The 25,172-nt window shown below is 45.7% G+C and overlaps 1 protein-coding gene across 9 annotated transcripts in view; it reads left to right on the forward strand.

The window, feature by feature from the left end:
- zmiz1a (zinc finger, MIZ-type containing 1a) overlaps positions 1–25,172 on the forward strand; it is a 108,455-nt gene that overhangs the window by 52,074 nt on the left and 31,209 nt on the right. For 8 of the 9 annotated variants that reach the window (XM_084375076.1, XM_084375072.1, XM_084375080.1 and 5 more), the window contains 2 exons: positions 19,973–20,081; positions 22,709–22,822. In XM_084375076.1, coding sequence (XP_084231202.1) covers positions 20,013–20,081; positions 22,709–22,822 — 183 coding nt within the window. In that variant the 5' untranslated portion in view covers positions 19,973–20,012. Of the gene's footprint in view, positions 1–19,972; positions 20,082–22,579; positions 22,607–22,708; positions 22,823–25,172 lie in introns of those variants that run through there. The other variant, XM_084375073.1, reaches the window with a different exon arrangement.

Raw genomic sequence — 25,172 nt, forward strand, 5'->3', positions numbered from 1 at the left:
ACCGGTGTTTCCCTCTGGCTCCAAACCGGGCCAACCACACACAGCCTCGCAAATGTTTTTCCTATTCAGATTGCGGCAATTACTATTCGACATAAAGTTCATTTAGTGCCTGGTGTCGGCGTGTTTGTGTACTCATTGTTGTGTGTGTGTGTGTGTGTGGCCTCGGTTGAAGAGGGAGATCCTTATTGCCCTCGGCACAGTGGCTCATGGAAATCAATGTTTGATTTGCCGGCTACTTGATAAAGGATTTAATGCTGAAACATGCCCCCACCCTCTCCCGCTCCACTCACAGTAAAGAAATTGCCTTATTGAGTCCATTTGTTCATTTTGCCTTCATTCAAGCTTGTGTTTGCAAAGTGGCGGTATTTGCCTCTGATCATGCATGGTTGCGATTACCTGACAGACCTTGTGTCCTCTCACTGCTGACTGCCAATACATGCGTTCGTGTATGTGTGTGCGTGCGTGTGCGGTGTCCAGAGTGCTGTATAACCCCCTCATCCCCCCGGTGCTCCCCGCTCTCGGTGTGTGTGTATCGACCAGACGCTGGAATGGAGAAACGCCTGCCCAGCACACAAAATCAATGGCTGCTGTTTTCTCTCCTCCAACGGCCTCTTGTTATCTGCAATGAATACAAAGCACATATTGTAGCACGCGAGACACACACTCATACGCCTCATCTTTACGTCCACTCTCCTTTCGCTGCTGCGGCGGGGTCACATATACGCTCACAGGAGATTGGGCTAAATTACAAGTCAGTTACACTTAATTGGAAGAAATGTGTCTCTGGCTGTGCGTTCCTCTGTCACCGAACAAGACTTGAGTGAGACCTACGCTGCTACTGCGGCTTTCACCGGCCTGCAAAGTTTATTATTACTCTTGCCGTACATTCTGCACTGTGCCAGCAAATCAAACAAGGCAGCCGAGAGCATGAATGAAACATCATCCGTCTTCCATTGTGTTGAGTAGCATTAACAAAGTGGCCAACAAGTGTTTATTTAGCCAGTGGGCAGTCCATTTCATTTCAGGCACGGGGATAAGATCAAGCCTATTTTCACCATTATGCAAGTGTCCCTCCCTCTCTCCCTTTCCCTCTCTCTCACTGTCCTAAACTCTTTCCATCTCGCTGTCTGTCTCTCTGTCAGGGATTATAGGTGGTGGTGGGTGGAGGAGGAGGAGGGGAGGTGGCAGATTAGCGGCGGCCGTCCGGCGGGTCCGTCTGTCTGTTGTCAGAAAATAGAATTCATTTGTGTGATCCAGATGCTTATGCTCAGCTCTCTGCGTCTCTGTTTGTGTGTGTTGCTCAGTCAGAGGAGAGGATTGGCCGCCGGGCCGGGTGAGGGGAGGGGGGTGTGTGGCGGAGGAGGTGGAGGTGGAAGTGGGGGCTAGCTCACATCCGCTAGGCAGCTTTTGTACTCGCATCAAAGAGAACGGCCGTGGCCTGATGACTACCAACCCTGTTTCGTCACCCTGACAGAGTAGAGCAAAAACAGGGTCTCTGTGGCTTCATGAAAGGTCCTAAATGTCTCAAATTGTGTAAATATTAGGCCTTTAAAAGTCATTTGTTTCAATTTGTGAGTTCTTGATTGCCACAGACATTTTTGTTTAATTTGATTTATTCATCTTTTAATTCATTTTTAACAAAATGACTTCAGCTCTTCTGTGTGAAAGTCAACAAATCTTAAAACTTACTATTGAACCTCACACTGTCTTTTTACTTTACACTTGCACTTACCTGTTGACCAAACGTACAGTAGGTGAAAGTAACTCACTCTAATAACCAGGAAGTGCTTTAACCATTCATGTTCAAGCATGTCCATAAGGGGCTTTCTAACTTTAAGATGGAAAAGTCAAAAGGCAACACATTATGAATGAATATTGGGGGTGAAGAACTAGTTGATTGATTGATTGGTTGATAGCTTGACAGGAAATCATTCGTGAACATGTTTTTCTTCTTAATGATTAATTGTTTGTTATTTATAAAGGAAATAGGCGAAACATTTCCTGTTTCGGTGGGGCGAGCTACTGGAAGCACAACACTAGTTCCAACCAAAATGTTTGCAGATTGATGCTGAACTGTCAGCTTCCTGCTGGGCAGGTAAGAGTAACGTTAAAGATTACAACCGACCGTAATCAATATTTCCTCCTGCTGCTAATGGTACAAAACCTACATAATGTAAAATATTTATTAGTCTCGCTGAAAAGAAATGCCGGCACGTATAACGTTGAATATTAGCTCACTGTAGCCTCAGGTTGTGCCGCTCAGAGAGCTGGTAGTAACATCGCGTTAGCAAGCTTTATTTAGATGTATTCCTTGTCTGTTGCAGTGAGACAACACATGGAGCGATAACTAACTAAGACATTTAGGGCTGAGAGTGTGCCAAAGACACCGTAGCTTCTGGAGCTTGACAACGTTTTTGGAAAGGGAGGGGCGAGCGAGGTAGTGTTGCTATCTAGAAGCCCTCGCTGCTGCTAGTTTCGTGACTAAGCGATTAATTGAATAATTGATTGTTAGATTTTTAGATTGTGTTAGTTGCAGCCCTACTTTATACTCCATTGAATGTTGGCAGAGATTTGTATGGTCTCTTGTGTTTGGACAGTGTTTCACATTTGAGAGTTTAAGACCCTTTACTAAATGTAAAAAGGGTTTTTGTATGAAAACATGTCAGGCGCTGATAGCTAGTGCTACTTAAATGGGAGAATTATGATAATTAATTATAACGGGAGAACTTTTAAAAAAATGTTTTGTCACTATGCTTGAAATACCTTTTGATTTTGGACTGCTGGTTGGACAAAATGAGAGCAATCATTAGTTCCAGTGAAGACAGAGAGCAGACAGGGGCTGTGTTAACAGTCGGAGGAGTTGGGGTGACTACAGAGGGGAGCGGGGTCCTCTGTTGTGGCTTTGTACATTCAGGATGGGAGCGGCGTTGATGGATGGACCCAGATTGAAGATCTCATGGAGGGCTTGGGAGCAGGATGCTGGAGGAGGTCTGTGGCGTCCCTGAAGGAAGCACTGTAGAACAGCGGAGGGAGAGAGAGAGAGAGGCAGAATCACCTGTCATTAATCACCCTCCCTCCACCTGCCACCTCTCCACTCTGCCTCCTGTCCTCTCTTTATCCCTGCTGCCACCCCTCTTCAATCCCCCCTTCTTCCTAACCATTTTCTGTTCAAGTCCAAGTGCAGTCCCCTATTGTAAGCAGACCTTTCACAGCCTTTGGGTTGTAGTGTACTCGCTCCCAAACATCACTTTGGGAGGTGTTTAATGCTATTACGAGGTGGCAGTCCAGGCACCATGCCCTCCAACAAGGAGAGATGGACTCATGCCGGGGCTAAACACGACTTAGTTTTCTTAATTCACTTAAACTCGGGTGCTTCTGCCCTCTGCCACCAGCCTCTTAACTTCCTGGTCGGCGGAGCCCTCTAATGCCCGCCTGAGACTGCTGTAATGCGAAGGGGTTGCTCTTTTTGTTGCTTTGAGGTCAGTAAGAACATTACGAGGTGCTTTCACAGGTCAGAAGTCCTTGGCTGGAGCTGGTGTGTGTTTTATTCGCCAACTGTACTTCCCAACAGCGTCTGGCTGAGGGAGGCTTGGCCTCTCTGAGCTGCCGCCGGCTTACAGGCAGTGAATTTGGATCCCGACTCTCGAGTTAACTAGTCACCGGTGAGGTTCAGTCACCCTCTCAAGTCCGTAGTGGCTAATCCTTCTGCTCAGTCCCACTTAAGATAATGAAATGATGCTTTTTAGAGGTTGTCAGAAAAAATTGTTGACATAATCTACTGTTGAGCTCTAAGAGCAGGAGTCAAGGGACGGGTCATCATTTGAAATCACTTAGTGCTGAAACCAGCAATTAAAGGATCATTTAAGAAAATCAACCAACGGCAACATATAAAAATACATATTTTTGGACTGTTCCGGGAACCTGTGATGGAAATGTATCAGTATTTTCTGTCATTTTATCAACTAAACAATTTTTTCATTAATTGAGAAATTCATCAGCAGATTAAGTGATAATCAGGGTCTCTGCGAGTCCTTAAAAAGACTTAAAATGTCTTAAATTCAGTTTTATAAATAATTTGGCTTAACAGTCATTAGTTTAAACACAAGAAATCTTAATATGATGTATTAAGTTATCCATTTATGGATGCATGTAGGCTCTACACAGAATCTGCAGTGTAACCTACACTGTCATTAGTTGCTGGCGTGTCTGCGTTGCTGGCGGTGGTGAGCGGTTGTCAGTTGTACTTTCCTCAGTAAACACACCGACCTAGGGAGAGGGGACAGACCGAGTGTCGGCAGGGAGGGACGCCCCTCCATTCACGCCCAGCTGAGAATTACGTAATTATCGGTTATCGGTATTGGCTGAAGTCCATAAAGTCCATATTCCTACACAAAAGATACCTCTGCACATGACCACGCATGTCTTACTTACCTTTATACTTACCTGCAGTGGTTGAATAATAAAAAAAAAAAATGAGATCAGACCTAAAATCAGTCATATTAATAAAGATCATTTTCCTTTATTGGTATACACTATGTATACAGTATAGTACAAATGTATCTAACTTCAAACATTAAATAATGCCTCTGACATCCAAAGCAATCAACTGTGTACGACTGTTATGTCGATTATGCTCACAAATCTGCACATACAGTCCAGAGTACCACTCTCAGTTTACACAATTGATTTAGAAGAGGTCTTTCTGGCACAGTGAGGCATTTATACCGCAATTACAAACTAACTACTAATAATGTTAACAACACAACCCAAAACAGAGGAATAATGAAACGTCTCTGTCTTTCTCTCAGCCCACTCTCCTCTACAAACAGAAGCATTTCACAGCATTTCTTCCTTATCTGCAATCTCTTGCCTATATATTAAATGAGCAACAGTGTGGGCTCATTAAAAATGCATGCTGCGCATTGAGCTTAGGAGACCAATTATCCCACCTAGCTCCTTTTACAATGGCTGATAATAAAAGCCCCTGCAGTCGGCCACTCCCCGGTTGCCTCACTGCCTCAGCCACTCTCACCCCTCACCTCTCTCTTTCTCCCTCCCTCTCTCTCCATCTCCCGGTCCAGCCGCCTGTTGTCTTCACACCAGATCATCAGTAAACAGGCTTTTCACTGGATTTGATGGAGTGCAGTGTTTTGATCTGCTGGGATTTGTGTGGGGGGGGGCTGCTAATACTGCCGCGCTCTGCAGGTGGCAGCGGACAATGGTATTACAGAGAGAGGCAGACATTTGAGCACACACACAGACAAAGACACACACCTCATGTGTAAACATATAGATGGGACTGTTCCAGCGCACATCGTGCCATCATGCTTTTTGACAGGAGTGTCTTGAGAAGATCAGAGCGCCTGGAGCACTGAAGCTGTTTCCCACCACATGCTGTACATCAAATATGGATGCACGTGGGAAGCGACTGCATCACTGGAGCACTTTAAAGCCCCCATACCGGCAACCTGCTCATCAAGGGCCACCATCACTGTATACATATGGCACTCTATAATGTACAACCCCCACCTTGTATTTGTACACGCTTTGTATGTGCATCACTGGCGGTGTACCCTTTGAGGATCAAACATGGGTAGTTTTACCTCGCAGCAGGCGAGTAAGCAGCGTCAGAAAAGATGGTGATGTGATACCGTTCTGTAGCTGATGATTAGGTCTCTTTAAACGTATACATCAGCACACATGGAGAGTTGTCACCACCTCTCGGCACTTCAAACAGCAGAGAGCTGGTGGATGATATATCCTGCACAAACGCCTTCACACAAACTCGCTCAGCTGGTCCCCCAGTGTGCTGGAATCAGTTTCACTGCTGACATGATTAGTCTATTAATCATAATTAGTGGATGAATCGATTAGGGCTGAAATTTACAATAGTTTTCTTGATCAATTAATCCACAGATTATTTTCAAGATCACTCGATTCATTGTTTAGTCTATAAAAGATCGGAAAACTGCACAATTTCCCAGAGCCTAAACTAGTACTTCAGATAGATTCTGTTATCCAACCGACAGTCAAAGCAAATCCTTACATTGAAGAAGCAGGAACCTTTAAATGATTTACATTTTTGCTTGAAAAATGACTTAAACGATTAATTAATGATCAAAATAGTTTGCAAACATTGCAAACATTCATTGGTTCCAGCATCTGAATGGTGTAAATTTGTTGCTTTTCTCTGTCGATATCATTGCTAATTGAATAGTTTTGAGTTATGACGACTACAACCAGCATTTTTCACTATGTTGTGGCATTTCCAAGACAAAACAATTCATCAGTAAAGGGGGAACTCCACCAATTTTACATATTATGGGTGCAGTGTGTAGAATTTAGGGGGCTCATGTTGCACCGCCGTGTTTTTACAGCCGAGAACAGACAAACACGGCTCTAGAGAGGGCACTAAATCCATCTTGAGTCAACCACTTCATCTGGGCTTTAGAGGGAGCTTTGAAAAGCTGGTAAAAGTCTCAAGTGATGTCATCTGAGGCAGCATCAGTTAGGTCCAAGGACTACAAGTTTGAAAATCAAAAAAGCTGGAGTTGTCTGTAGCGTCACATCTTTGTCTGAAGCTAGCGGTCGGAAGCTATATTAGCCGTTACTAGCATAACGTGGCTAGATCTCAGACTGCACTGTTGGCGATTGAGCTGCATTGTAGGAAAGCAAGCAAGAAAAACGCATTGAATAAAGAGACTACTAGGGAAGGACTCCTTTAATCAGAAAAATAATCAATTTAGCTTGAGAGTGTCATTTTCCTTGGCCCAGGAACCTGTCAGGGCCAGGAGCCAGATTTGATCTGATATGTTCGCTGGCTGAGGAAAGCCCTCCTTCACTCCCTGTAGGTGTTGTTAAAATCAGACTGACTTCATTAATAGTCTGATCTGGATGTAATTAAGAAGGAGCGAAAGGCGGCCGGCAGGGAGAGAGACAGTGAAAGGGAGAGTAAGAGAGAGAGTGTCTCCTCCCAGTGTTCTTTTTAAATCCCTCTTGTCACCAGTGTTGACAGGCTGCGGAGAGAAAGCTTGAGTGAGAAGTAAGAGGAGGTCAGTGGAGTGGGTTGTTGATGGAGCTTGGCCCTCTTTGTCTTGTCTTCTTGTCGCAGCTCCGTCATGAGAAAGGTCTATTACAGCTGGTAAACACTGGGAGCGCCGGGCTATCACTGCGCTCTGAGATGTTTTGGCTCATTTGTCTGTGATTAGTCCAGCTCTTTGTTTTGCATGCGTGCTGTGTGCATTATCTGAAACACACCCGATCACATGTGCACCAGTTTTTCTACACTCGTGTTTACGCCGCACTGGGTGGAAAACATAAATTGGAGACAGAGCGTTCCCCGTCTGCGGGGCTTGGAAGAGGGTTTGGGCTCGGAAAGCTGGCTTTCCTCTCAGGAAGTGTTGTTCCTCACCGCTCTCCATAAACACTGGAAAAGAGACCCAAAGAAAATGTCCCAGACTCACTATTTCCACTGTAAACACGCAGACATACACATATTATACTGCTCCCTCTCTCCATTCCTCTCATATGTGTCTCTACTCTTTCTCTGGCAGACGGCTATATATTTTCCCAGAGGAGCGTGCAGCATGCCAGAGTGTGCGATCCAGAAAACCAAGTCCTGACCTATGCAGATCAGCTGCCTCAACTTTTAAAATGTAGGCTTGCTCCTTTAAAGGCTTTTCACAGTGTACAGGGACACAAACGGCTCAGAACAAAAGACCAAAACTCTTTATTTAGTCAGTATTTCGCATTCAAAGCTTTTCGCTGCAACACTGCTGTCATTAGAAATAAAGCAATGAAAAAACAGGATTTGCCTGTTTGCGTTGAACCCCTGGGTAAAAATGCCAGGAAGTTGAAAATTACCTCTCAGAGCAGCGTAAATGTTGCTTTTCAGTCTGTAACAAGTGGTTGTATCGCAGCTCCCCCTGCGAGCCGTGTGAGTTAATAAATCCACACCAGCAAGAGCGAGAAAAAGCTCTTTCCATTAATTTTAGTTGTCATGGCATTTATTCCTGCACTGGAGCATTGTGCTGTGAAAATATCATCGATAAGTCCCAAAAAACAGCAAATAAGACTTGAAATGTTCACAGTTTATCACTGTCAGAGCTTGGATTTGACAACAGGGCGCAGAAAGTCTGTAATCTATCACAGACAAGTTGTCCTCTGTGATTTCACGGCGTTTCTTTTTCTTTTCAAATCGTCAAAGTCTCACCGCTTCATGTCAATCACTGAGATGACACCACAACAAAATGCTGCAGATGATGTGCTTTTGTTGCAGTAGCAGCCTTTGGGTTTAGCAGACATTAGCCTTTGCTGCCGCTGTGGTTAAAACACTGAGCTCACTTTACCACCCAGCTGGCTTACACAGCACCCTAACCTGTGTGTGTGTGTGTGTGTGTGTGTGTGTGTGTGGAGAGAGAGGGAGAGAGGTAGAGCAAAGGAGTGTCAGAGAGAGAGAGGTTAGAAACCCTTTTTTTTTATTACATTTCCTCCGCAGTGAAAGAGGAGGCAAGATGGACACTCCATATCTCCCCGCTGCGCCAGAAAACTCATCTAAATGGAAAACACATTGTCTTCATTATTTTGCAAGAGCTGAAAGAACAGGGTTGTCATGGTAACAGCCATCTGAGTGAGCGCAAGCGGGCGGCCGAGGGGCTGGTTTTAGGGCCAGAGGAATGGAGAGAGAAAAGAGGAGGGGAGGAGGAGGAGGAGGAGGTGGGAGGGAGGGAACAAGGAGTCAGGAGAGGAGGGGAGGGGAGGGGAGGCTGGTTGGTGGAAAGAGGAGGAGAGGGGACTGAGATGAAGAGAGTGAAGACAATAGAGATGGAGGGAAGAAAAATAGGAAATTGTGGGGTGAAACAGACTGAGAGGGAAGAGAGCAGCGGGTGTGATGGGGAGATGACAGAGAGGGGAGAAAAAAAAATGGAGGAAGAGCGCGAAGGGTTCGTGAGAGGAGGCAGGGAGTGTCTTTTCCAGCGGAGCCAGACAGTGCAAATGGCCAGTTAGTGGCTCTCAGAGAGCAGTTCAGAGGCCCTTATTAATTTCAAGGGGCAGCAAGATGGTAGATTTAACATCTTAGGAAATCTCTTCCAACTGTGGCTCGCTGCAGCCCCACTGGTGCTGTGTGTGTGTTTGTGTGTGAAAATGCATGAGAGTGCATACTGATGTACAGTCAAGGGAAGAGCTATCTTTGCCTGCTGAGCTAACATTAGAAGACACGGTGCTTTGGTAAACACGTTGAGGGGGCGTCAGGCTTCGCTCGGCTCTCCAGCCTCTCCTGCTCAGCCAGCGCCCCGGCGGTGATCGACAACCTGCCTGCCGCCGTCTTTATTAGTCGCTCCCTCAGAACAGCCCCTGGCAGCGGCGAGCCCGACACCATAACGCCCTTCATCAAATATTTACCCGCCCTGAATCTACAACGTGCACCGAGGCCGCATCAGATACAAACCAAAGTGCCAGGGTGATATCTAATCCAGTCCGATCCGTCTCATCGTCAACTTCATTCTCTTCATGACGCTCCTGTCAGTTTAGCATCAACTCGAGGATTAGGGCTGTGGAGGGACGGACCTACACGATTGTTTATTTACGAGTTGTTTCCTGCCTCTCTGTTATATAGCCAGTGGCGTTACTGTGACTGAGGCCTGACACAACATCGTTTTGACAGCCGTCGGGCGATTAAGGAAATTAAAGTAATTGCTTAAGTCTTTGTCATGTAAATGCTTAGAACCTCCCCCTGGAGTATTTGGCTTGACATCCATTGGGATCCGACATCCAACATCCAACCTCTTGCCTCTCTAAAGAAGCCGTATCATTATCATTATTGTTTGTGGTTTTTCAAATGGGATGGAGATGAAGAGCCAAAACGCACACTGTCAGATTAGATTTATCTCAGATGAAGCCCCAGTTTGGGTAAAAATTCACTGCATACTCAGTTTCTTGTGGCGGGGATCAATACACAATTGCGTGGTGTTTTTCTCCAGAAGAACATCCAGATGCACTGAAGATAAACGCAGCTCAAGCCTCACAGGATCTCTCAGCGCTGAAGCCGTGGCGGGAAATTATGTTTGTGTTTTTCTCTCATCAGCTCCCTCCAGATGTGCAATCATGGTCAAAGGGAGGAGCGACGGCTGTGGCTTGTGACTGGCCAGCATTTAGGGAAAGAGACAGCGTGCACCCGGCTGCTCTGGCTGGCCGGCCGGCTGTGCGGCTGCCTGTAGGTCTTAGTGATTCATGTCACACTGTAATTGGTTTACCTGCTCCCTGTGTGTCTGCGCTCTGAGTGGACCAAAACAAATTACCCAAGGATGACCTCTCGCCATCTCTCTCTCCTGCTCTGCAACCATTTCCCCCCTATCTCTCCCTGCACGTCTCTCCCAGCCTCCCACCACATGTAATATGTCGTACGAGTGTTTTTCCCTCTTCCCCCTTCTACATACCTCAAATCTCACAAGCAGAGTAGAACAACATCTTAGAGAGGAAGCATATCAGAGCACCGTTACACACATTAAAGCCTCTTGAGGCTTAAAGATGTGTGTTCTGCATCTGCCTGCTGTGTCAAACATCATTCCGACATGTTACGCACACATGCATGCGTGAAGATAAGCTGATGGAACGGACTTTGTGTAACAATGCTTGAGATCACAAATAAACCCACATTGCTGGTGGGGCGCTTTGTCGCTCAAAGGAGTGTTTTGTGAGAGCTGCATTAGCCTGTCGATGCTGGTTTTTCTGTGCTCGCTGTGCCAAATAGTACCTGTGTGGATTGTCCCTTCTGTGAATGAAACCGGTGCTCTGTGGACACCATTAGGCTGTTTCATTTTCGCAGCAAGCAGATGTTTTGTGTTCGTTGCAACTCACACCCTCACTCTGACACAGGGTGGTGAGCAAACACATACACACACGCAGAGCAAGATGAATGAGTACATCACTCTCCCCTTAACCCGTGTAGGAAGGTCTCGCTGTAAAAAGCTGCTGTCAAAGGATTTCAGTTTGCAAAGCTTGAAAACATGATTTGTTTGTATTTGTTACATCGCTGGTTACATCTCCTATCAGAGGACCTGGTGCATGTGCAAGCAAACACCAGTCTTGTTGTAGCGCCCTTGAACAAGTGCCTTCTTCTGTACCAAGTCAAGGGGAACGCCACTGTAGGTCAAAAAATCAATATGTTGTGAACATTTTCGCTGAAGACTCCCTATTTTTAATCCTTTCTCCTCCTGTGCTCCCGATTTGATAACATTTACCGTTAATCACCCGATTTTATAGTAATACAAATCATATGGAGTGTCCTAGTTTCTTGCTGGATGTGTGTCGTGGTACCTGGCAACGCAATCCAGAGGCAGAGGTGAGCGACCTTGTCTGATGCATGCAGCTCAGTCCTGCCCTAAAACAAGAGAACAAATCTGTCTGTGATCCAGATGGTTTCATCTGCATTATTGACAGCTGATTGCCACGGTATTTGTTAAGTTGTCTGTTGTTATTATGTATTTTTAGATTATCAGCCATCCACTCACTCTGTCCTTTGTCTGTTTAAATGACTTTGTGTTCTGTGTGGTTGATCAGATTTGGTCTTTTTTCTGATTTGTGTTTGTTTTTTCATCACTTATCACTCATTGTGCTAAAACAGATTTATTTATTAAAGCAGTCCTTGTACAGACATCCAGCCTTTGTTGTTGTTTATCTTCCAACAAATGGTGTGTAATGTATTAGGAGCGTTCTTGACATTCATGAGTTTTGATGAGGTTGAAATGAAAAATTGAACTGAGACTGGTTGACTAGTCAGAAAGTAAGAAAACAGTCAGGAGAACAGTCAGAATTGAGCACAGTTTAATCTGTAAGCAACACTGTCCGGTAGGGCTACAACTAATGACTATTTTGATAGTCAATTAATCTATTGATTATTCAAATGAGTAATCAACTATTCAGATTATGAATCACATAATTACTCAACGGCTCAACGGCTAGTCATGAAGTTACCATATTTGCAAGCTATACACCATTAGGCGGACGTTAGCATAGAGCTAGCTAGCTAAACAAGCCACCTATTCCGGCTAAACTGCTATGACTTGATTAGCCACAACACGACATGCATACTGAACTGTCGTGGGGAATCTGTTACACCACCGACATTAACATTAGCTAGCTAATTAGCTTACCGAGGTGAGTCTTCATCATCCAGAGAGCCAACGTGCCTCCTCTTCAGATGCTCCAGCGTAACTGATGTGCTCCCATGTCAGGCAAGGTCAGCTTTGCAGATTTTGGTCGTGAAGGTGCTGCCACGTTGCCATTTTGTTCCCTTCACTCCACTCCAGTAAGCGCGGTGATGTCAGAGCCTGCGTGAAAAACACACTGCCACATACGGATGCTTTACGGACCCCAAATTGTGAAAGATCTGGATAATTTTGTAACCGGGAAGTCTAACTTTTGTACCTTCATGTAGCACTGAGCATAGAAGTGAACAGAGATCTGCCTCTGACGCTGTATCCAGTTCTCATTATACAACCATGAGTATTAGCAACGTTTAATCAACTGGCCGACTAATCATGCACGTCCCTAATTTGTAGTATTATTTTGGCTGTTCTGTGTATATTATTCCACACTGATTTCAGCATTATTTCTTATAATTAATGCCAAAGAGTAGTTTCATGAAAGATCAGAGGGAGAAATAAAGGTTGTTCTGCAGGAGCTGCAGTGCAGAGAGGCAGGGCTGGGTGCTGTTTTAGTGTGGATTGTGCTTTTGGAGCGTCAAAGACAAGGGGAGTGGAGGGCAGACTGGCACAGATATATTTTTGCTCTCCCTAATGACACCAATACCATTTCATGGCTTACTGAGCAGATTGAATCACACTCGCTCTTTGTAAGTCTCACTCTCTGCCCCTGTCTCTCCGTTTCTCTTTCCTGCACACCCTTCATCACTCTCCCCTCACATACACTATCACATGCACATTCATATGCTACCGTACGTTCATGTGTTACACTCACCCTAGTGGATGTTGTTTAATTGCATTTGGGTCAGCAGTTTGCCGGTGCTGAAACCGAAGGACATGGAATTTGTCAGTTTACCCATTCAGCAGTCGCAGGGGGCGGTGTGTGAGCTAACAGCTCTGCTGGAGTCAGGCCCATAAGGTTAGCTTTACACAAGGCTGTCAGACTGCACTGTCAATCACTCTCCTCTCCTCTCCTCTCCTCTCCTCCTCTCCTCTCCTCTCCTCTCCTCTCCTCTCCTCTCCTCTCCCTTGTCATCTCGACTCACATATTCCTCTTAAAAAATGTATGACTGCTGTTATTCCACTTAATAAAGCTTATGAGATTTACGCTTTTTCTTTGAAAGGGCTCAGTATTTCAGGCAGTCCTATGACGGCTGGTGCCGTGATAAAGGCTACACATCAGCCTGTGTTCGCCCCACACACACTTGCTTCATCCCTTGTGCATCACGAGTGATAAAAATCTTGCCTATCGTGACAGTGGAAAATCGTATGTGTCAGCCAGGACATACACTCTTCCCCAGCTGGTATTTATAGTCCTCAGCAACTGGAACATCGTATGGAATAAGGAGTTCATTCATTCATCATGTGATGCTCAAGCTCCGTTCTGCTCATGGGTGACCTGATTTCGCGTCTCACGGCTAGATAGATGGCCTTTCTCTATCAATGCACATGAGACAATAAAAACAAAAACATAGACATGTGCACCAGCGTGGGCCCACACATACACACAAGTGTAAAAGAAGAAAAGGGAAAGTGGCATAAAGCCTCAGGAATAATATTTAGATCCAATATGGAGCCATGATACAGCATGTGAAGAGGCATCGTCTGGATTTCTGTTATGGTTAGAACTACTTCAAATGACGCGTTGTCCAACCACGGCAGAAATCTAGTGTTGTTCCAGGCGGCCACATTGGAAGATGGAGTGAAAAGGTGGTTGATATCATTTAAATAAGAGGAGAAAGGCACACATTTTTAGACAGTCTCTCCTGGAAGACATTCATAGTGTTGTCAACTGATATCGTACCTACTTTTCCAGCGCAGTCGGCAGGATATAATGCTTGCAGTTAACTTTTCTGCAAACCACAGATACCTCCAAGGTTGACATTTGTAGCAAACATGGCGTCCTTATTAGCTGACTGTCACATCAGGAGGTGGAGGGGAACGAGGTGGCGTTATTTCGAGCCAACAAGGCTGCCAAACAGTGACCGCAGTTCGTGTCATGCCAGTGCATATTTTTTAGGCCATCTGGGGATATTTCCAGCCATTTATCTGATGTCAAAACAGAACAGAACAGTATCTGATTGCTAAGGCTACTGTGCCACAGACCGGCAAAGACAGCTCCAGTGAGTGAGCTGAATTTGGTCGGCCAAGAGCGTATTGACCAACCAATCGGACAACCGACCAGAAGGAGTTAACCCTACTTCACTGATCACATGGAAAGTGAAAAAAATGCAGGCCCTTTATTTACATGTTTTTGTGTGTAAGTGATTCATACTTACCAAAAGTTTTGAAATCGGTCCAGTAGATTGCATCAGCCGGCAGCCATGACACGGCTATTCTGAGTTTCTGACATCATTATGGAAATGATTCCTGCAGAGAGAGACCTTTTTGTAACCAGAATCACAAGTCTTGTCAAAGGAGAAGTCTCGCTCAGAATTCTCTTAAAGGAATTTAAGAATGAAAAAGGAATGCGTGAGAGGTCATTTCAAACCCTGGCTATTTCCTTTCTTCTGCACAGCTGGCCAATGATGGTGTGGATTGGGAGTGAATAATGTCAGACTGTCTCTTCTGGAAAGCTGTAATTAATTTACACATCCAGCGCACACGGAGCAACATTAGCGTACAGGCAAATGTCTAATAATGACTCTTCAGTAGCTCCATGTTTGGTCTCCCCCAACTATTTAAGGAAAAATAAGGTAAAGGAAATAAATGTAATCGACAGCAGTTTAGATTATCAGTGAAGGGTCACGAATCAGGATAAAAAAAGAAAATGAGTTGCTTTTTTTTGTCTTCTATCACTGCAAATTTAATACCATGGTACCTTTTAATTGTTACATGCTGACTTAATATCTTCTTATGGCAATTCACTATCAAGTATTGTCATGTTTTCACTCCCTAACAGAACCCTAAATGTGCAGCGTTCATTAAAGCGAGGGCACCTCTGTGCTCACTTAGTACATAGTGCTCTTTTTGTGATCTCACACATTGAGTGGTGAAATAATCGGCTGCTCCCGAGGGTATCTGGTGGCGCATACCTGTAATACTCCACAACTGAAGCTCCATATTTATAGCCGGCAACAGAGCAGCTCACATATCCCCACATCACAGCTGTTTGCATTGCAGTGTTGGGTGTCACATATCTGCCCGCTGCTCCTGTGGTTGTCACATTAAAACAGAAGATAAACAAACAGCAACATTTAGAGTTTATTTTTTCCACCCCTGGGACACATCATTTCACATTTTTATAGAGGCTGGTGGTTGTGATGCTGTGAGGAGGGGCTGAGTTTTAAAAAGGCCGGAGGGAGCGATGTGGCCAATGGCTGGCTTTGCTGGGAGGGTAAAAAGGGAGAGGGAGGAGAGATTAGTGGAGGAGAGGATTAGCAAAATAATGCAAAGAACAAAACAAGGCAGAAAGACAGAGATGTGATGTTGGGGGGGGAAAAAATGAAGAAGCTGAGGAGAGAGTGGAGAAAATAAAGGCAAGAAAAAGGGACAGTCTGGCTATGGGAGTTCGCCACTAGAGATAAAATTGTATGTGAGAGAGGGCTGGTGGCTTTTTACCGACACACTGAGAGCAGAGATTGTGGGAGGGAGAGAGAGGCCAGCACAGCTGAGTGGTGTTGATTGGCCTGTTTGAAAACACATGAACTGCAGACAGAGAGGGAGAGAAGCTCTGTGCGCTGGGAGAAAGTGTCGCTCTGTGCCGTGCCACGCTGCAGCCCAAACCACATTAGAGCAAATGAATCCATTCCACCTCCTGTTATGGCAGCTCCCGCACGGGGCCCCAGGAAGGAGAAGGGGGAGGGAGGAAGAGTGGCAGGAGGGTTGAGATATGAGGGACGGGGAGAGGAAAATGATAGAACGGAAAATGGAAGGTGGTGGAAAGGAGTTGCATGCTGGGTGGCTCTAATGATGTCTGAGGGCTGTAGAAAAGGGGGGAGCGAAAAGCACATAGCAGTGAGGGGAAGAAAAGCTGTGGCCATGTAACTGAGGATGAGGAGCAGGAGGAGAGAAGGTCTCCCACTGAGTCCAGAGTGCAGGACTTATAGTTATGATCTCCTTTTCCAGACTGTTGCTGAATAATGATGATGATCTCTGGGCAGGCTTCATCTGGTTGCCCTCTACACTTTACATGCAGAAGAGACTATAGGAAACACGACCAGAGATGCTGTTTTTCATAACATAGCTCACAAACCTGTAATTGTTTAACTTAAACAGAAAGTCCTGTTTGCACAGATGATCCTTTGTTTCCTCTGGAGTCTCTAACACCCATTCAAACCAAAGCATGTGGCAATAAAGTGCAAAATGATTTTCAGAAAACGTTCAGGTATGTTAACCCAGAGACTTTAAGCTTTCATGTGGCTGCAGGACTTGTTGTAATTTGATATCAACAGGATCATTCTTTGATTCTGGTGATTATGCTCATGTCATTTTACCATTATATGATCTCACAACATTGTTGTTGTGTTCTGTATTAATGTTTCTGAGCAAATTGTGTTTCAAAACCAACAAAATAAGTTATTGAAGGTTTTGTTTACACAGGGGTGGAAGTAACTAATTACTTCCATCTACTGAAATTACTGTAATGAAGTCATTTTTTGTGGTACTTCTGTCAGTCTGTAATTTTACTCTTACTTGATATGCCTTAAAAACACACTTAAATAATTGAGTGCAGAGTACAATTTGAATTAATCTCTAAACCTTTCATCTGCAATTCTGTAGCCAGTAAGACTGTTGGATCACAAATGGAACAATGAAAACAGACAAAAACCCCAAACCGTGCAGCAGGTGCAGGTTTGGAGAGGTGACCATGACAGCGCAGGAGCTGGAGACACAGAAAGCCCTTTGATTGAATGTCTGCTACTGATGCATCAAACATCAACAATCAAATAATACTCAGAGTACGATTGAGAAGAATACTTTGTACTTTTACTTGAGTATCATTGTAATTGAGTAATATGTCAATAATGTAACTGTATTTTCTGTGTTTGTGTTGCAAACTAGCTTGCCTAAAATGTAGTATTGATTAAACTGAATGTTGTGATGATGTCAGAGGTGATTTTGCATCGTCCTGATGTTGAAAAATATCCATATTAATATCCTGACCTGCTGCTGACGTGCTCCTATACAATAATACACAGTGTTGGAGTACCTATGAGCTCCTGTGTAAGCGCTTCAATGCAACCCCTCTGAATGATCACATTCACAAAGCAAGCTGCACTTGACAAAGGTGGTAGTCGTTTGTCTGAAATGAGAAATCACTCATGCTATGAGTGATCACGCGTGTGTGTGTGTGTGCATGTATAAGTGTGTGTGTGTGTGTGTGTGCTGCTGCTGATAATGAAGAGATAATTTCAACACTCTCGTTTTCTTTCTCTTTCTCTTTCCCCCACTGAGCCCGGCCCTTCTGCCCCCTCCCTGACATACTCCACTGCTTTTCATATTACTTTGCTTTTGTTTCTGAGCACTTATTTCTTGCCCCACTTCCCTCAGCTTGTTTTGCTCAGGAAAGAGAGAAGGAGGGAAACAAAAAGTGAGACCGTCTATGTGAGAGAATGAAACAGAAGCTTCGTCTGGATGCTGGTATTACTTGTGGTTTGTTACTCCTCTCTGATTCATAGCAGCATCCTCCCACTGCTGTTTAAAGGGAGGTTGTAATATGCACAGCATAATTGGATGTGTAATCCTTTGCTTTGCACCTCTGGTAAGCAGTGCTGAGTGGAGCTGATTAAGATGTTTGCAAGACAATAAAGATTAAGCAGGGCCCGTCTTCATTGTGTGCCTGCTCAAATAGCTTCAGCAGAAGCCCCAAAAGTCTGAAAAATCTGGAAAACAGAAGGAAAATTGCTCACTGCTGCCTTTTTTTCTGTGCAGCTGTAATCAGTCAATCCGTGGATGTCAACACTTTGTTTCCCTTCCTGTGATGATCTGACAGATTGCTGTTTTATTTCTATAGTAAACAGGGAGGGGTCAGGATGTGGGGCATGAGGAGGGATTCTGCCATGTTTCCACTGAAGCGTTGCCTGTTATGCAACACATTTTCCCCCCGAACAGGTCATCAGCCTGGACAGTCCGTCTGTCAGTCAGGTGGATTGACTTCTTATCTCCGTTACAACACCACTGACTCACTGAATGCAGTCCTGCCAGCCAGTCGTGTTTCTCCCTCGCTCAGTTTTCCTTTCAGAACCTGAGGGCCCATCTTTTCATTGACTCACAAAAGCCCTTTTTTTAGGAGGAGGAGGTGTTGTGTGAGAAGGAGGGGTGAAAAAGAAAAGATTATTGGGTAAAAGAGGCAGATTTCCAAACACCCTCCTCCTCCTCCCTCTTTGGTCTTGGGACAGCAGGAAGGGGAGCTGGAGGAGAAACAGTTAATCAATAGCCACAAGGTCAGACGGCTAGCGCTGGGCAGGAGTGTGCCCTGTTAGCGGTCCGTGGAGCTGCCTGGCTGCTGAAGGGGATTTGTAGCACTTGTCAGGGCTTAAAGGAGCCCTCTCTGGACCACTTGCTCTGGGTGTAGCGTGTGAAAGAGACATGCTGGTTAGCAACAGGAGAGGGAGACATCTGCTGGACGCCAGGAGGCACAGCACAGCAGAATTAGGCCACCCAGAGTCATGGTCACATTATGCTCGGTCAGAGTGGCTTTGTGCCCTGCAGAGCTGTTCTGTAGGGACTTTTCACAGACAGTCAGCAACCGCTGCAGCATCATGTCTGTGTAACCTGACGCAAGGCGTTCGGCCGCCCACCATTTGACCACATTTGCTCCAGAATTCCCCCCTCGCTCATGCCAGCAATGTATCCGCTGATGTTTAAGACTTTGTGCAAGTGCACTCCAGGTAATTCTACTCTGGTAATGCTTAAGCTCAGAGGATTAGTAATACACTCTTATTCTCAAGGTGTTCCTTTGAAGTTTTACCTTCACGCTTAATCAAAGTGAAGAATTCAGGCTTTTGTGTTTACATGCTCTTAAGCGTGTGTGTGTGTGTGTGAGACAGAGACAGAAAAAGAGTGTGCATACTTGCAATAGTCTTTCTAAGATAAGCCCACCAGACTGAGCGCAAACTCCCCGGCTGAGCTCGGCGCTTCCATCGTGTTCGTTCTCTCGCTCTGTTTGTCACAGTGGGGGATCTTGGGGGACCCTTTATCAGTACTGAACAGCTTTCTAGAGCCCTGCCCCCCCCTCTCCCACCTGTGGTTTCTCAGTTTGGCTTTTGTGTGGAGGAATGCGAGGCGGACCAACACTGATGGAGATAAACACAGAAGGGATGGCGAGGGATGGAGGCCTCGCTGGCAAACCAGCAAGGCGCCTATTAATCCAGGCTCTGCCCGTTTCTCCAAGATGGTCCGAGTAGTGCGCACAGGAGCGAAATTGCTCTCTCAGAACAAGATGTACGCAGAAAAGAAAGAGATGCTGTGAAGCTGAACTTTATCTGCTGGTAGATGTGGGCATAAATTAGATGTCCACGCCACTCTGATAACCTCGACTGCGAGGTGTGCTTCCTTTTCAAAAGAGATAACAGTCGATGTCCCCTCTGGGTTGCAGCAAGCGTCAGATGAAACAATAAAGTTTTCTTTCAGTTTTGTCATGTTTCTGCATGTGTTCTCTGTTTCATGCGTTTGCCCAAAAAGTGATCTTGAGGCGGATCGAGCTCGTCAATGAGTCAGCGCACCAACACGCCTGAGAATCTGTCAAGCTGCTAAAATGTTGTTTTAACTTAAACAAGCTTACAAGCTACCTGTTCTAACCCTCATCTTCTTTCTCTCGTTTGCAGAGTGAAGAACTTTTAATGGCGTTCCGGTAGAGACATCAAGATGAACACGCTACCATCGATGGACCGGCACATCCAGCAGACCAATGACAGGCTGCAGTGCATCAAACAGGTGTGTATTGAGAGCCTCTTTCGGCGCTATGCGGACACGGCTTCGAGAGGAATCTGCATTTGCTCTCCTTTCCTACACTCCTTTCTCCTCTCAGCACCTTATATGGGCATCAGTTTTTCTGGCCATTAGCTCCAGTCACACAGATCATGTTGCACAGGGTCATAGAGAGAGAGACGGGGAGAGAGGGAGGCAAATCTGGCAGCGAACACAAGAAGAGACTTCAAAGAGGCGAGCAACATAACAGCCTCCCCCCTCCTCTAGGTCCTGTGCTCCCTTACATCACGTTCCTTACTCTTGACGCATGCTGGCCCTTGTTGTGGTTTTGCTTAAATGCTTCCTTGACTTGCCAGCGTTCAGGACACTCCTCACAGACAGATACAGATAGAAAAGACACAGTCATACAGACAGACATAACCCAGGGCTACCGCCTCTGCCTGTGATTAATAGTCTACAAGAAGAAGTGGCTGGCTGGCAGGCTGTGGGCTTATTTGTTTATGCTATGTGGGTGTGATCCTTTATATCTCCCAACATCCATACGACACCGTGCCTTACAGTGAATCGGTGAATGATAGGCCTTTGAGCTCGCGATTATGAGGTGACATATCCCTTTTCTCTGCGCCTGCTGTTAAACCTCCTCCCGTCCCACCCCCACCTGAACTCCTGAGCACCCATTATAATAAGTTTATCTGAACAGGCTCATTCTTTGCTCCTCTCCATGTAGCTTGACGTCAAAAAGCCTCATTTCCAAAATGTCAGCGTTTTCTCCAATGAGTCAAATTTTGCAGAATTGACACCACTCGCTTCACAAAGCCGCCTCAATTATTTTCTCAGGCGTCACTGATAAGCCCTAAATAGCCTGAGTTAACACGTCTAGCTTAATAAACGCTCTAATTGTAGTTTGGTTTATATACTCCTCGGCTCTGGCTGTTATAGACTCGTAGTAAACCAGACTTCAAAGGCAGCGAGTTAGTCAGTGAGCTCCGAGCTAGCAGGGTGTTGTTTTGGTTCGGGGAAAGCCGCTGGCACAGAGCCAGGTGTTATGCTGTTTTTCATACAGCCAGGTAGGCGCTGAACAGCCTGATCCTTGGATGGCCTGAAAAGGGATAAGTCAGTCCATCATCTCGCAGAGGACAGTCTGTCAAACGTCTGGCTCTTTGTCTGCTGAAACCCCGTCGCTGCTGCTGCTGCTGCTGCCGCCGCTGCCGCTCAGCCCTCACCCCCCCACCTCCCCGTTCTTGTCCTCATCCAACCCTGAACGGCAACAACAACAAGAACAGCTCAGGCCCCGTCCTCCTCCCAAAACTTAGCCTGAGCTATTTCCCTCCGCTGTCCTCCCCCTCACACCAGAGTCGAGGTTGTCAGGCAGAGTCGGTGGCGGGCGCTGCAGCAGGAGGAGCTGTGAGTTCAGATCTAGACAGACAGCCCCTGCTGTGCTAGTTCTGATTCCTCTCGCGCTGGAGGCTGATACTCCTCCCATCAAGCAGCAATAATGCCAGATTATATCACTCATCTAGAGCAGGCTCTTCTCCTCCCTCTCACTCAACAAGAGCATCTCTCGCTTTCTCCCTCGCCCTCCCCGCTTTTGTCGTCGTCATCAGTCAAACCCCTGCGAGAGTCCGCAGCTAACTCTATAATGGCTAATCTTCACATCAGAAAAGATGAGTCACTCAAGGCCTCTCTTGAAGCTCATGATATCGTTGGAGGCTCTCAGAGATTTTCTCTGCGGGGCCTGACATGTTATGCCTCGTTTGCACCCAAGAGTCCCTTTTGTCACACAGCGCCAAAAAGCTGCCCTTTCAGAAAACGCTCACCTCTGCTGCCCCCTAAAGACAATAGCTCTACCTTCTCTGCAAGAACACACAAAACAAAACGCTTCAGCTCCAGATGAGAATAATAAACACTTTCAAGTGGGCTCAATCTCGCCGACTGAACAAGCCGCAGCTCTGCGCCATTTCAGAGCTATTAACCTCCTGAGCCGTGAAGAAAGGGAGCCCAATTTTTAAAACCGCTTATTGTGTCCTGCCAGCCTGAGTAGCCTTCAGACACTGGGAAGAAAAGACTCAACTGTTTCAGGCCTCAGTGAACAGGCGAGAGAGACAGACAGAGACTGAAAGAGATTAGACAACACACCAACGGCGCGCATTGAGTCTGCACACATAGCTGCCAGGACCAAGGTTGTTTTCTTTGTGAACAGCCAAGCCAGCCAGTGGACTACTGGTGCCGAGGCTCTGTTACACTCTGAAAACAGGCAATGAATGAGGGCAAGGGAGAGAAGAAGGAGGATTGGAGGGAAAGGTTTGGTTGCTGTGCGGGTCATGGGGGTGAGGGCTGGGTGTTGCCAAGAGAGATTAACTGGAAACACTGGCATCATTGTCGATATGGGTGTGATCTTCTTCCCACAATGCAGCGGAGCCCTGAGTGGGCGTACGTTGGAAGGAGTCAAGGTCCTCACAGGGTTGCGCAGAAACACAAGACATTAAATCGAGGCAGTTTGGAGGGAGAGCGCGAGGCTGCAAAACTATTTGGTTTCAGTGTTTTTCCAATTTGTACTTAATCTGAAAAAAAAAACAACGCTCATTATTTCCCATTGTTTCTAATGGCTGTCTCTTTTCTCTGTGTTTGCACAGCACTTACAGAACCCGGCCAACTTCCACTCAGCGGCCACAGAGCTGCTCGACTGGTGTGGAGATCCCCGGGCCTTCCAGCGACCTTTCGAGCAAAGCCTCATGGGATGTCTGACGGTACGCAAACACTAATTATGGTTTTTTGTTTGGGTTTTTCAGGTGCTTTTTAGGAGACAGGAGCAAAACAATAATTAGATTTTGGGTCGTTAGGAAAAAAACACGAGCTGATGTGTCCACTTCTGAGGCGTTTATCCTCATGTTGTTTGGGTTCAACCTGTTTTTTTAGTAGCAGTAGTATCCAGCAGTTCATCCAAGGCAGCTGCTTAGGCCGTCAGGGGCCAGTGACACAGGTTAAAGTCCTTGTCACCAACTGCCTCTCTCCACTTTGTGCTTCACACACACACACACACAATGAAAAAGAGCCCTGAACAGGACTGTGGGTAGCCAGTCACCTCTGGCTATCGCCTTTCAGCTCACCAGCTACCATTCATCGATCTGGGCACAGGGCCAGAGAGCTGCCCTGCACCAGGTGTGTGTGAAAACACTCACTCACACACACACTTACATACAAAGTCACATGTGCGAAAGAGGCTATAGAGCAAAGAATTGAACGTTTCACGCGTTTATCGCAGAGATCAGCCTTCGGAAGCGCTGAAGGCACATTGTCCCCAGCTGAAGTGGTAGCGTGAGCAAACAGATAAATGCTCATTAATGTGTAAATCACAATAAAAGCCTCTTAAAGCCTGATAAAGAGCTATACAATGGAGCCCACCACTGAGATCCCTCTCAGCATGGGGCCGTTTCCATCAGCTAAATTGTTTCATCAGGCTCGGAGAGCAAACGGCTTCTTATCTGGAGAATTACGGCACGCAACAAGTCCGCGCATTCTTCCAGGGATTTTGCCTTCATCATGACGCTACCTCGCTTGTTATGTATCAGAGTGCTTCTATTTCAATCACAGCCCTTGAGATTTGTTGAGTGAAATTGAATGTCTGCCTCGCGTGGAGACGCCTGTTCCCTCTGGCATGTTGTACATGTGGAGGTCATCCTCCGATCCCTGGTGGAGTATCGACTCTAGAGCCAATAAAAGATGACATAACTGAGCTGTCAGGGCTGCACTGTTAGCTCTGTCTGCTTGGTTTTTTTTTACTTTCTTTATGCATGCTGTATCAAGAGTGTGTGGGTAATGTCAGTGCACGCAGACATCTGTGTTATCTCTGCCTCTAGTCCCACAGTTTTCTAAAATCGCCCACTTAGTTCACTCGGAGCTGTCTCTCACATACTACTGTTTCAACAACAAGCGGAAAGAAACTACTAAACTATCAACCGATTCTTTTTTTCTGAATGGCCCAGTAACCCTTCAGGACCTCTTACGGCACTGTTTTCATACTGACTGGAATATGGGCCTGGATGTACATCCTCAATGGGAGATTATGCTAAAAAAGGCTTATGAGGTGAAACACTGTTAAATCCATGTTGAATCTATGCTAGCCTCTGTAGCTGGCTGCCTGCCTTGTACAAACTGCAGGGCAGAGTCAGTCACGCAGGAAATGAAACGACTGACACAACATGATTCGACCGTTTGTCTGAGTCGTCATCGTTTGCATAATGTGGTTGGATTAGTCATCGATGTTGTTAAGTATTTAACCCTGAAATGACTTTTTTGTGCCTCCTAAAAAGATAAATGCAACATGATTAAAACGAATTTATAACCATATCTTGATTAAAACAATCAAACAACCCTTATTTATTGACATAATTTCATTGAGCACTCAGGCAGCTGTATTACCTGTGACAAAGGCACTTTATGATCACTGCTAGCTGTTATGTTGGCTCTCTTAAAGGCACCCCAGTTGACCTTGTTAACGGTAATGTGTGTTTTGAGGTCAGAGGGAGCAGAGGAGTAGTCATCTGTTAGCAGATAAAAGCAAAGGGGTTTCCCTTCTCATAATGATTTAGCCTCGTCTCTCGAGTCCTGTTTAACGTCACTCAGCATCCCCCTTTAACGTTATATTAGAGTCCGGGAGGCTCCTGCTTCATGTCCCATAAATGTTCAACATCTTTTTGAAGTCATTAACACGCTGGCCCATCTCAGAAATTGGAGGGAAAAGCAGGAGTTTAACCTTTGTTCACCATTTACTTCATGGTCTGTTTGGGTGATTGAACCAACAACCTTAAGTGAGCAGACAAACTGTTCACTTTAGGGCCTGAGCGGGCTTGTTTGAGGATAACCTTTCAGAGGCTCTGCTCGTTCTGCAGAGCGACTGTGGTTTGGCTCCCTCTCCTCTCTCGGAGGTTGATGCAGTCATCAGACTCAACCTGACTGTGGATCAGTGGAGCAATCCAGACTGCAGACTCCACAGTAATCCCACTGTGCCTGTGTGTTTGTGAGCTAAATGGTAGCAGAGGCTCAAAATATTAACACAATTAAGAAAGTGAAAGGATTAAGATAAGATCAATATCTTAC

Source organism: Pagrus pagrus, assembly GCF_965226575.1.
Source record: "Pagrus pagrus genome assembly, chromosome: 15".
Lineage (NCBI taxonomy): Eukaryota > Metazoa > Chordata > Actinopteri > Spariformes > Sparidae > Pagrus > Pagrus pagrus.